Raw genomic sequence first — 12,095 nt, 5'->3', positions numbered from 1 at the left:
AAGGTGCTGCCCACATCATTTCCCATTAAAAATCCCTCAGAAACACAGCTTTTTTTTTTTTTGTGTCAGTGTCTCTGGTAAGCTGAAGGAAAGCATTTGTGCAATGACCAAACAATTAATCTTTCTAAGCCCTACGATTAGGAGTCATGCACAGAATTCAGAATTAATTTTGCAGGTTAAAAAATGACCAGTGACTGATTTTCAAGGGAAAAAAGGCACAAGTTTACCTTCTATTTTGAGAACCATTTAAGAGAGAGTTAGGATTGATGGAATTTCCTGGCTTCCATGCACACGGAGGGAATTGTGTTGTCCTTTCTAAGGGTGACCCAGCTGTCGGTTACATCGCAGGGTGTGAATTAGGAGAGTACCACATATGGAAACAGCAGAACATCAGGTGTGGGGTGTCACTGGGGAGATAGAAACATTTACCTCTTCATTCCACACAGTCTGGGGTGAGGAGATAAATGTTGAACTTCTTTAAACATAAAATTGCTGAATTTATTGTCTCCTGGCACGGCAGCCTTTGTGTTTATGGGATATCCATTATCTGTGCTTCAAAGTCTGTGCTCATCTGACCCAGGGTTGGCTGTCCTGTCAAATGATGTTCCTGATGTATTGGTCACTGTATGTTCTTCAATTAGCAAAAGAATGATTGAAAAAGTACTTAGGCAAACTCTTGCAGTTGATTTGAGGGCACTGAGGCTCGTTGCAAATAGATAATCGCAAAATAGATAATAGATAATTTCAAAAAAGGATTCATTTGGTACACCAGTGTCTCTTCATGTTGGCTTGTGTCAGCTTGTCTGCATTGTTTTCTGTACTAATTCTTCTACTACAACGTATTTCTCTCTGCACTTTCCCTCATCCTTGAATAAAACGTACAAGCAGAAGAATTTTAAGTATTAAATATACAGTAATTTTAAAATATACATGCTGTTTTCCTCAGAGCAGAAAGAGGAAAGGGAAGAGGGTTCTGTGGGAAGTCCACAAAACAGCTATGGCAGGGTAGAATAGGATAGGATATCTCTGCTTTTAAAGGGAACTGTAAATAAGAACCAAGTAGAAATAATGTTTTAAAATTATTTAGGCTTTTTCTTTTGTTTTAGCCAGACTTTCTTGTAGAGTTCATGTCCTTCTTAGCTTGTAGTTTTCTTCTTTTTCTCTCTCTTGGGATTTGTCCTGCTTTTTTTTTTTTTTCAAGGATTCACACAATTCTTCTTCTTTTTTTGTTGTTGTTGTTTTTTTTTAAATAGACTAACATCAAAGCCACCATGCAGATAGGGAAAGTGAACCTCCTACATTGAAGAAGTACACATTAAAAATGTAGAGCATGAGGCAGAAACTGGAAAGAAATAACAAATAAACACCTAGAAATGCATTTGGGATATGTCCTTACCTTAGTAAGGACAGTGGGAGTTATCTGTATGAATCTCTCTGGCAATGAGATGATAATATACCTCAGTTGTTCACAAAAAGATTTGGTTTAGAGGACTCTGAAGTTTCAGTGCATAAAAAGCCAAGTAAAGTAGTTACGCGTCATTCTTCACACTGACCCCATCTGCCAGGTGCTGAAGGCCATAAGTTCTGCTTTTGGGTTTGATCTTGCATCTGTTGAATTTCACTGTAAAGCTTCCGTGGGATTTAGGGATACCTCTGAGACTGTGAGCACCAAGGCACAGCTAACCCTGTCGGTGTGTCTCAAAAGCCTCTGGGAAAAGTAGATAAGTGAGGGAGAAAAATTTCTTCTGCAGACTTCAGCACCTTGGAGCAGTGGAGCTTTGTGGTGCTGCTCACTTGGAAAGGGACTCTGTGCTTTGGGAACTGGGCATGAGGGAGGCTCTGTTTCTTGGAACTGCCTTTTGTAGAGTGTTACAGGGCTGAAATGAGGTTGCAATTGCAGTCGTATTGTGTAGTCCAGAGCTACTTTTAATTTAAAAACATAGTGATGCAGGTTTTCTCCAAATCCCAACAAGGTAAACAGTCTGTCTGTGTATGAAGCGGGGTCACCAGCTCATGCTTAGTGCCATGTTTTTGCAGTTCTGCTACTTTTTAAGTCTCTCTGTAATTCAGACCAGTATATTGTCCTTTTAATCAAGCTGTTACTGGATTCTTCAGTGGGCTCCTTAGAATAATAGCATCGATGTCACCCAAGATGAGCAGCATGTCTCAAAGGGAGAACGCTTTTCTTGTGATTAAAAACGATTCCTGTTTCACCTTTGTAAAGCCACCTCTGTTGAGTGAGTGTTGATGACATCTCTGGGTGCATGTGTGAACAGTACTGAAGGCTAATGAGATGAAAGCTTGACTTTTCATATCCTACGTGTTACCTTTCTGTCGTTCAGCACTAATTTTCTTTCACAACCATTTTTCTAGCCTCATATTTATTTTTCTGCATAAAGTCCCAACTGTACAAAAGCTGCACAGAATTCGTTCTCCCATCCAAATTGTTCATCAACACATCTTTTACTGCCACTTCTGTGATCATTAATAGTAGCCTGACCAAGTCTTTCAGTACAGAATGGTGTTTTGCAATGGAAAAAACCATTGTGGAGTTGGTGGTCTCACAGCAATTTTAGAAAAGAACTGTTAGCTCTCTGTTCACCCCTCAATCTCAGAAATGAAAGATTTGGTTCTATTTGTTTCTCTCTTTTTCTATTGTTTTAAAATCTTCTTTTTCTTGATGCCAGCTTAAAAGAAAAAGAAAATTCTATAGTAAATTTTCTAGTATGAACATTGCTTGTTTCATCCCTGCATCAAAAGCAATCCAAAGGACAAGGGTTGATTTATGGAGCATCCTCAACCCAGTAAGCATTTCCCAGGGAGAGGCAATGCAGTCTCAAAGCCATGTAGAGAAGGGAGGGAGGGGAGGAGGCAGTGCATCCTCACATTATCCTCTTTGAGAAGAGATTTCAGTACACAACAGGCTTCCTCTCCCAAACAGTAACCTTAGAGTGTCCTTTACTGGTGCAAGGAAGAACAGGGGTGAAGCTTCACGTTATGGAGCCAGCTTCAGTTAGGAGTCAAAAAAGGAGCTTTTTCACACATGTGGGGCTGCCTTCCTGGAAGCTTGTTCCCCAGAGTTCCAGGATGGACAGCTGGGGATGTGCTCATTTGTTTTCTCTCCTTCTATTTTAAGGATGGACTCACCCCACTGCACTGTGCTGCACGAAGTGGCCATGACCAGGTTGTGGAGCTGCTCCTGGAGCGAGGTGCCCCACTGCTCGCACGGACCAAGGTGTGTGTGTGCCCTGTTAGAGCATGTGAGCACCTCTGTGTAACCTTCCACAGAACTTTCAGTGTCAACTGAGAGGACAAGGAAGAGGACAGGAACGTACCTGTCCTCCCAAAGGAGATGTATTAATGGGTAGAATGATCCAAAAAAAGCTTTTCTTACATAATGGGGCACTATCCTTTCCAAATATATGAAAAGCATACACTTGTTTGCTCCTCTCTCTAATACCAGACTACACACATGATGTGGAGTGCTACTGCCAGCACTTCCCTTGTGTTGCTTCCTGAGACTGTAGGATACACAGATGTGGAAGCTGGGTCAGTCACTCCTGAGAGGTGATTCCTGGTGCATACTTCCTGATCCTTCATGTAAGATAACAAGGACACTTTCTCCTAATTGTTTTTACTTGGAAAAATTATTTCAATGTGTTCTTCCTCGTATCTGGAAAACACACATATAGAATTAATGCATTTCCTACAAATTCTGTCTCTTTGGTGAAACTGATAAGAGGAAGATTCTTGTGTAATAGCAGAGCCCACTGAGCAGCACCTCACAACAACAGATGTCCTCCTTATACGTGCCCCAGTCTAAGTGGGGGTTACTAGAAGTTGCTGTTCTGTTCTCTTTTGTCACAGAATGGACTCTCCCCACTCCATATGGCAGCCCAGGGGGACCACGTGGAATGTGTCAAGCACCTGCTGCAGCACAAGGCTCCCGTGGATGATGTGACGCTGGACTACCTGACTGCCCTGCATGTGGCTGCTCACTGTGGCCACTACCGAGTCACCAAACTCCTGCTGGACAAGAGAGCCAACCCCAACGCCCGTGCCCTGGTAAACCTGTCCCACCTGGCTCACGTAACAAAGCTGGCCAGTAGCTCTTACCAGGAAAGCTAAGTGAGAACTGTCAGCAAACTCCACAGCCTTAAGTAGGTGCAGCAGCCATAGGGGTGTCACACCTGCTGGTTACCAGCGTTGTGCCTTGTATCCTTAGGCCCGGTCATGGAATACATCCTGTTGCAAGGGTCTGTAGTGTCAGGTCTGGAAGCTCTGCAGAGTCCCTAAAATCAGAGCTGCTTCTAGCTGATGTTGATGTATGCATTGGTGTTTTATTGAATTCATGGTGCAGTTTTCCATACCTGGTGTACAATACACGAATAATTTGAGTTTTCAACTGATTCAGTAAGTTAATTGGCATAGGGAAATCATATAAAAAAGCTAATATTTCTGCATTTATCAAATTATGACATTTTCCTCTGTAGGTGCCATTTTTCTTTCTTTGCAAAAAGCAGTTCTTACGCTTACAAGACACCAGGTATGATTCCTTTCACTCTCTGATCGAACCATTGCCCCTAATAAGAAGAAAAACATCACATTTGATTCTGGAAACATTTCAAGAGTCTTTAATGTATCCAAAGCCAGTCAAGATTTCAGTTTTCTCTGCTAGGAACTGTTAGCTGCCTGGGAGTTCATGTACCAATATACTGCACTCTGTCAGGGAAGGAGAGAGTCTGTGAACACTTGAGATGCTCCTGAGTGGCCGGAGTTCCGCCATTGCCTGCTGCATTGGGGGCCTTCACAGAACTCCCACTGCAGGGCACTCGGATGCCTTCCCCAGCTTCCTGCCCACAGTAGGATCCACTGTTTTTCTGTGTAGGCTCTCCCTATCCTTTACTTCCTTGGAACTGACACCATTTTCTTCTGCCATCTCATTTTTCTTGGCCCTTCTATACCCACAAATCCCATAGCCCCCTTTGCTTCCTCCTCTTGTACTTTTCTTGCTTTGTCTTTCTCAGTGCCATGTTCACTTGTTTGATCTTTTTTGACACTGTTTCCATCCTTTCTTGTTTTTCTCGCCAGTCTTCTGATTATCTCTAGCTGCACTTTTCCTCAGCCACCCACACATACCCCCTACATCTTCTTTCTTTCCTTCCATGACCAGAAGTATATCTTCTGTTCCCCTCCCTGTGAAACATCTGAAACAAAAGGAGAACACCCTCAGGCCTCTGCTCTCTTCCCATCAAACTGGTTTTCTCTCCCCCCCGCCACACTCATTTTCTCTCTCTCCCATCAGGGACTTGTCGCCTCTGGCTTGTTGATAGTGTTTAATACATTAAATGAAGCTCATAATTTCTGTTAGTGATACATTTTTTTCTGCCTTCTCCTCTCCCCCATCAAACTGTTCCCGACTTAAATAGAAGTAGCAAAATTAAATCAACTGAGGTGGTAAAATTCAGTGAAAAATGTGCAAACTTCTGAAACACTAAAACTCCCTTAGAAACATATTGAGAGCTGTTGTGTGGGAGGTAAAATATCAAATGGTTTTGATTCTTTCTTTAGAAATTGGAGAAAGAGTAATAAAATACAGCAGAGTCTGGTAGTGGAATAAATATTACAAAGAATTAATTTTCAGCTACATTTATGAAAATAATTGTTAATGTTTGCAGAATGCTTTGGGCATACAAGCACTATGTGAGTTCTCAGCTTTTTCAATGTGTATATGCTTTAAAGCACCTTCAAATCAACTAGTAATTAACATTTCCTTTAACAGAAGCAGCCTGTAGAGTAATTGTCATGTGATTATCTCTTCCCATAAACTAAGATTTCACTGCTAGATTCTGGTTACTGCTGGTTGCTTGTTTGGCAGTACTGATCCTCTTCATTAGAAAATGGAGCAATTTTTCAACATTATCTAAAAAACGTTACTGGCGCTTTTCACTAAAATGTTCACGTGTGGTGAGTAATGTGCTTGTTCAGCTTCCGGCACACACTTAACCTGCATTAATGGTCATCAGATTATCATGTCACCACAGCTGAAGGGGTGGTTCTTTATTTAAGGTACACACACACTTAAACGTGGATATTACACCTTAGGTTGATGTATAAATATAAAACTAAATACATACAGATGCTTAGATTATAAGTAAAAAGACAAATTAAGGTGGAATCTGGAAGAAGTACTCTATTCCTCTCTTTCTCAGTTTAAGTGGCTTCAAACTGAAAGAGAGTAGATTTAGGTTAGATATTAGGGAGAAATTCTTCCCTGTGAGAGTGGGGAAGCCCTGGCACAGGTTGCCCAGAGAAGCTGTGGCTGCCCTGTCTGTGGAAGTGTCCAAGGCCAGGTTGGATGGAGCTTGGAGTAACTTGGTCTAGTGGAAGGTGTCCCTGCATGTGGTAGGATGTGGAACAAGATGGGCTTTTCCGACCCAAACCTTCTGTGATTCCATGGTTCTCCTATGGCGGTATAGGAAATGCTTTATAAAGGCACTGATTCCAAAGTGATCTCTGTAATTTCTTAGATTTCCCTTGTGTTAGGCAATCTTGGGAAGCACTGTGAGTGCCCCTTACAGACACGTGCAGCCTCAGGAACCACATGCACACACGTACAGTCGGCAGTCAGGGTGGGCGTATGTGTACGTGAAGTGTGGAGGCAGAGGTTCACTTTCTCTCCCCTGCCTGGGAAGAAAGCAGCAGCACTGCTTTGTTGTGCCTCAGATAGTGGAGATGTCTGTAATTCATAACCTGTTGTGCTTAAAGAACAGTTGTTTGTGGTAGTCTAACCCTTGTGCTCCCAGCGTGCCAGCATGAAGCTGTGTGGGAAGTGTAGCTGCATGTTTCTAACTAACACCACTGTCTTTTGCACAGAATGGTTTTACTCCACTGCACATTGCCTGCAAGAAAAATCGCATCAAAGTCATGGAACTCCTGGTGAAATATGGGGCTTCAATCCAGGCTATAACAGAGGTAGCAAAATGCTTCATGTCCTGAAGAAACATTCCTTCTCTCTCTCTCCTCTTTTGCTTCCTTTTTTCTGTCTCTCCTGTCATGCGTCACTTTCTTGTATGTTTTATTTAAACGAAGAAGCCCATCCCTCCAACCGTGCAGAGGAGTAAAACTGCTCTTGCTTTGTTTCGCAGTCGGGCCTCACACCAATACATGTGGCTGCATTTATGGGCCACTTGAACATAGTCCTCCTTCTGCTGCAGAACGGAGCCTCTCCCGATGTCACTAACATTGTGAGTATGGCTTTCACTAGAACCATCTGCTCAGGACCCACAGAGAGTCTCTGGGCTACCATGTGGCTCAACCCAAGGTCACATTTTAGTGATACTTTATTGCATTCTAGGACAAATTATTGTAGCACTTCTAGTGAAGAGGGGAAAGTGATGGCTGTATGCGTCATTATAAGCCATCTCTGTTTTCATGTATTCTACAACAATGCTTGAGTAGGTAAAGTTTTCCTTAGAAATGGACAAAGCTCACCAAAAACATCCGAAGTGGATTATAAGCCACATCCCGCAAATTCTGTGTTTCCGTTCTGAAGGATGAAATTCAAGTCCAAATGGCTCTAATTTCTGCCTGCATAACTTCACTGGCTGTCATGAAATTCTGTCATTCCTGTCAGTGAAAGAGAATAAAATGCTTAAACCCCAACAATTAAACAAAAAGCAAAACTGGGAAACTCAAGTTGTTCTTCTTAGATGGGAAATTCCAGGAACTGGTGTTTAAATCTGGAAAATGTGACCTTTGGGAGATAGCACAAAATGCAGAACCTGACTTACCACAGAAATCAGTGTTTGTATACCAACAGCCTCTAGTTACCAAGAAAAATAACAACAAAAACAACATTATGATTTTCTGAGATGTATTTCATAATATGTTTTACTGTTTGAATTTGTCAGTATAAACAAATATTCAACTTGGGAGCCACTTGTACTTTGAAAGGAGCTTTTTACAGTATGTAAGGTTATAGGTAAGTGTTACCAACAACAAAACCAACAAAAATTTGGTAATCCAGGTACACTGGACTCATTAGTTTTTCTCAGCTGGAAAAATCTTACATGGAACCCAGTAAAATTGTTGAGCATGCGGACTTGTTTATGTGAATCATTAAAACAGACTTTTCATACTTCTTTTATAGAAGCAGTTTTTATATAAGAACTTTATTAATAATAAAAAAACCCCACAAAATTCTTGTGGAAGCAGTTAAAAATATTGTGTTACCAGACATTTGTGTGCAAAGTTTAACACTTTACAATTTCTGCTACGCAGATGTCTTGGCTTTCACTTGGTAAGCTGAGGTTCCCTGTTGAATTACTGTTTCCAAAACCTAAATTGCTTTGCTAATTCAGGCACAAAAGGGTCATGGTAGAAATTTAATCTTTAGAGTGTTTTTCACCTCTTAAACAGCTCATTCTTCAGGTAATAAACTTTATATATAGATGGAATTATTAAGATTTGTAGCTAGGGTAGTGGGATTTTGTTTGTTGCATACTTAGTAATCACAGGTAGTAGTATAATGTTAATTTAAAAATGAAAAGATAAATCAAGTCCTGGTTAAGAGGGTTTGCTGTAATTAAAAGTAATTATCAGGCAAGCTTAGGCTGCTTCTTTCCCTACATCTAGACAAGGACAAGAAGGTGTGATTCCTGATTCTGATGTAAAAGGTTTTGACTAGCGTGTTCATTTTGGCACTTTCACTTCAATTGATAATCGAGGGCATAAAGACCTTACAACACAATATTCTCTAGGTCTGGTGTAAGAAAAATTAACAATTAACACAATAAATGATGGGTCCTGCTGTGTACTCATGATAGATGAATAGAGCTCCTGGTTGTGGAGCTGTCCCAGGACCTGATGTACCAGATACTGGTGAGAGCTGCACAGGGACCGTTTCAGTCCACTTTGGGACACTGCACTCCAAGAAGAGAGCCCAGTTAAACTAGGAATGCTATCCTCAAGGAACCCTCATTTTCAGTGTTTCTTGGGAAACCTATGCAAAAAGTAAACGCTTTGAATATTCCTGATCTGGAATTCCATTTCACTCCAGTCAGCTTTTCAAAATTTCTTATTATTCAAGTTCTATGAGCTACAAAAGGCTTGAAACAAGATTGATTTCACAGCCTGGAGATAGAGCCACAATGCTGAGCACAGATTTTACACGTTTCATGTGCTGGCTGAGTTGTGCTCAGCCATTGCAAGGCCTTCTTAATGCTGCCAGCTCTACACAGTGTGCAGGGAGGTACCATCTGGAAGAATATCCCCTTCCATCTTGAGGCTCCTGTGCCATGCAATCCCTGGAGAGACACAGGCTCAGTGTGCTCTCATCTCCCGTGCGGCGCGTGAGCCGATGCCCTGTTACATAGAAAGCTGAGGGGCATATGTGACCAGAGCAAGTCCACCTGTCAGAATTTTCTGAAGCTGGGATTTTCATTCTGTCCCTCAGTGGCTGAGGTTATGTTTGTCTGGGATTGCCCAGCTGCCAAACCAAGGCATCCCCAGGTACAGTGACACATACTCACACCCCACCTTGGGGCTGGAGCCAGAGTCTCAGAAGGAGGCCAGAAGGCTGCGTCTCAGCACAAGTTGTCATGGGTGGGACTGACACTGGCAAAGCTCTTTCTTCGTGGAGGTTTAGGACACTGATATGCTTTTGCTCTCCTGCAGCGTGGAGAAACTGCTTTGCACATGGCGGCACGCGCCGGGCAGGTGGAAGTGGTTCGCTGCCTCCTGAGGAATGGGGCCCTGGTTGATGCTCGAGCCAGGGTAGGTGTTCTGCTTGCAATATTTTTTGCTTCCTCTTAAAACCATGGCTGAAGCAGTCACTCACCACTTCCCTCTCCTCCATTAGCCCGTTTTTATTGTTATCGCTTCCTACGAGTGTGCAAGACAAATGCGTAGGAAGGTCTGGGGGGGAGCAAGGAAGAGGAGTGTGCTCAGGGTGGCTCCACCCGCACTAACAACCCACTCGATTTGAGTTGTAGGAAGAACAGACCCCGCTGCACATCGCCTCTCGCCTGGGCAAGACGGAGATTGTGCAGCTGCTGCTGCAGCACATGGCTCACCCCGATGCCGCCACCACCAACGGCTACACCCCGCTGCACATCTCTGCCCGCGAGGGGCAGCTCGACGTCGCCTCCGTGCTCCTCGAGGCGGGTGCCTCACACTCCATGTCCACCAAGGTAAGGCAGAACGCTTCAGATCCGTGTGCCAGTGGCACAGGAGGAGGTCTGTGCCGTGATGAGTGTGCTTTCACGCTGAGAAATTAAGTTGTTTGGGCCTTTTATTTTGTTCTTATTTAATCGGCAACAATTCAGTAGACTGGAGTAATGTATCACAAGTTAATCAAATTTCAACTTATTTTGCTGTCATCTAAAATTGGGTTTGGTTCCCACTGAAGCCAAATGCAGTTCTTGATAAATACATTGTCCCAACAGGTTTAAAATGTCCTTGTTTCTCCCTTTCCCTTTGTCTTACAGGCAGGGCTTTTTTGGGCTAAATTTCCAAAACAAAAAAAGGGATGGCAATGACACATTCTTTATGAACAGGCCGCCTTTTATTCTTCAATACCTTCTTTACTTAAATAGTAAAATAATTCTGCCCTGTGCTAGCTGAAAGGAATGTTCCTAAAGCATAGAAGTCAGCATCTGTCCAGTCACATCGCATGTTGAATCTGTTTTCTAAAATGAGGTTCTAAAATGAGGTGTCATGTGACACAACAGGCCATTTTGTCTGGGATGATAAAAGACATGCTCTCCAGAACCACTAGTGGGTTTTTTAGCCAAAAATGGTACCAATAGACTCCTAACAGAGATGAACATGTAAGAAAATAGATAGCTGTGAAGAGAATTATATACCAAGATATCTTTTCCAAATTTAAAGCATTTGATAAGTGAGAATCACGTATTTTTCACTATTTATAAAAGTACCCTTGGTTTTACAGCTGGAGCTTAAAACATGCTTATGAACAACAGGGTGTCTTCTATGGTTTAAAAGACTAAACCAGCAATTTTCAAATTATGATCCATGGATTACTGGGAGTGCTTGCTGTTCTCCTTTTATCCAGCTATTAAACCACATTAGAATGGCTAAAAATACACTAAATACTTTCCTAATTTCCCATATTGCTCGATGGCAATTAGTATTTCAGGAACATTCTATAATTATGAATAGGAGAAGATGGAGCCTAGTAGATAATATCTTTATAGACCTGTGATTTGTGAACTGAAAATGTTTGAGATTACCCAATATAAACTCCTTCTGACGTGGGATTAATGGAACTAAATGATAATGATAATAAACATTAAACATCACTTATGTGCCACGCAAATAGGTCATTGCAGCTTCCCAGAAGTACTGCCAGGCAGCGGTGCAGCCTGCCACCTACTGTCGTACATCCATGAGCTTTCCTAACCAATTAAAACAGGGAAAGAGAAGGGGTTTTTTTTAGCTTTGGTAAAACTCTGTGAATGTATGAATACACAAATCCAAGTACAAATAATTTTTCATCACACCCTAATGGAGGAAAAGATTTGGAGTTTGGAGGTTTTTTTCGATGAATTTAGTTGGTGTTTCATTGTTACTGGCAATGACTGATGCAGGAAATACTTTTAAAGCTGTCACCATGGAAAAAAAAAGGTGAAGCTGATTTGGGGTGTAAATTTGAAGAAGTACCTTCATTGCCCCTACGCAGTGTGTGTTGCTAGTGCAGTCTGTATCAGACAAATGTCTGCCAGCCTGACAGCACATACATAGGGAAGAATAATAAAAGGGAAAGTATTTTATTGTGTTTCGTGCTTCTCAAACTGCTTTCGAGAGAGGCTGCTCTTTCTAGGTTCAGCTGTTGATTCTGAGGTAGAAGAATAAGTGCTTAACACATAGTTCTTAAACAAGAGATGTCAGCATGACCTTTAACACACAAGTCTGTGTTTTATCTCCTGGAATTTTTCAGAAGGGATTCACACCATTGCACGTGGCAGCCAAATATGGGAGCCTGGAAGTGGCAAAGCTCCTGCTGCAGCGTCGCGCCTGTCCCGATTCCTCTGGCAAGGTACTGCTGGGGAAGAAAAAGTCAGACGTGTGTT

The 12,095-nt window shown here is 42.1% G+C and overlaps 1 protein-coding gene across 46 annotated transcripts in view; it reads left to right on the top strand.

The window, feature by feature from the left end:
• The window catches only part of ANK2 (ankyrin 2), a 247,997-nt gene that overhangs the window by 194,613 nt on the left and 41,289 nt on the right, over window positions 1-12,095 (top strand). For 41 of the 46 annotated variants that reach the window (XM_042026788.1, XM_042026802.1, XM_042026801.1 and 38 more), the window contains 7 exons: window positions 3,137-3,235; window positions 3,868-4,065; window positions 6,877-6,975; window positions 7,149-7,247; window positions 9,679-9,777; window positions 9,996-10,193; window positions 11,963-12,061. In XM_042026788.1, the coding sequence (XP_041882722.1) occupies window positions 3,137-3,235; window positions 3,868-4,065; window positions 6,877-6,975; window positions 7,149-7,247; window positions 9,679-9,777; window positions 9,996-10,193; window positions 11,963-12,061 (891 nt within the window). The remainder of the gene's footprint in view (window positions 1-3,136; window positions 3,236-3,867; window positions 4,066-6,876; window positions 6,976-7,148; window positions 7,248-9,678; window positions 9,778-9,995; window positions 10,194-11,962; window positions 12,062-12,095) is intronic. The other 5 variants (XM_042026825.1, XM_042026826.1, XM_042026824.1 and 2 more) reach the window with 1 other exon arrangement.

Source organism: Corvus kubaryi, unplaced genomic scaffold, assembly GCF_017639235.1.
Source record: "Corvus kubaryi isolate FWS band 111438036 unplaced genomic scaffold, C.kubaryi_AGA036_p1.0 37292, whole genome shotgun sequence".
Taxonomy (NCBI): domain Eukaryota; kingdom Metazoa; phylum Chordata; class Aves; order Passeriformes; family Corvidae; genus Corvus; species Corvus kubaryi.
This window is presented reverse-complemented; position numbering and strand designations above follow the sequence as displayed.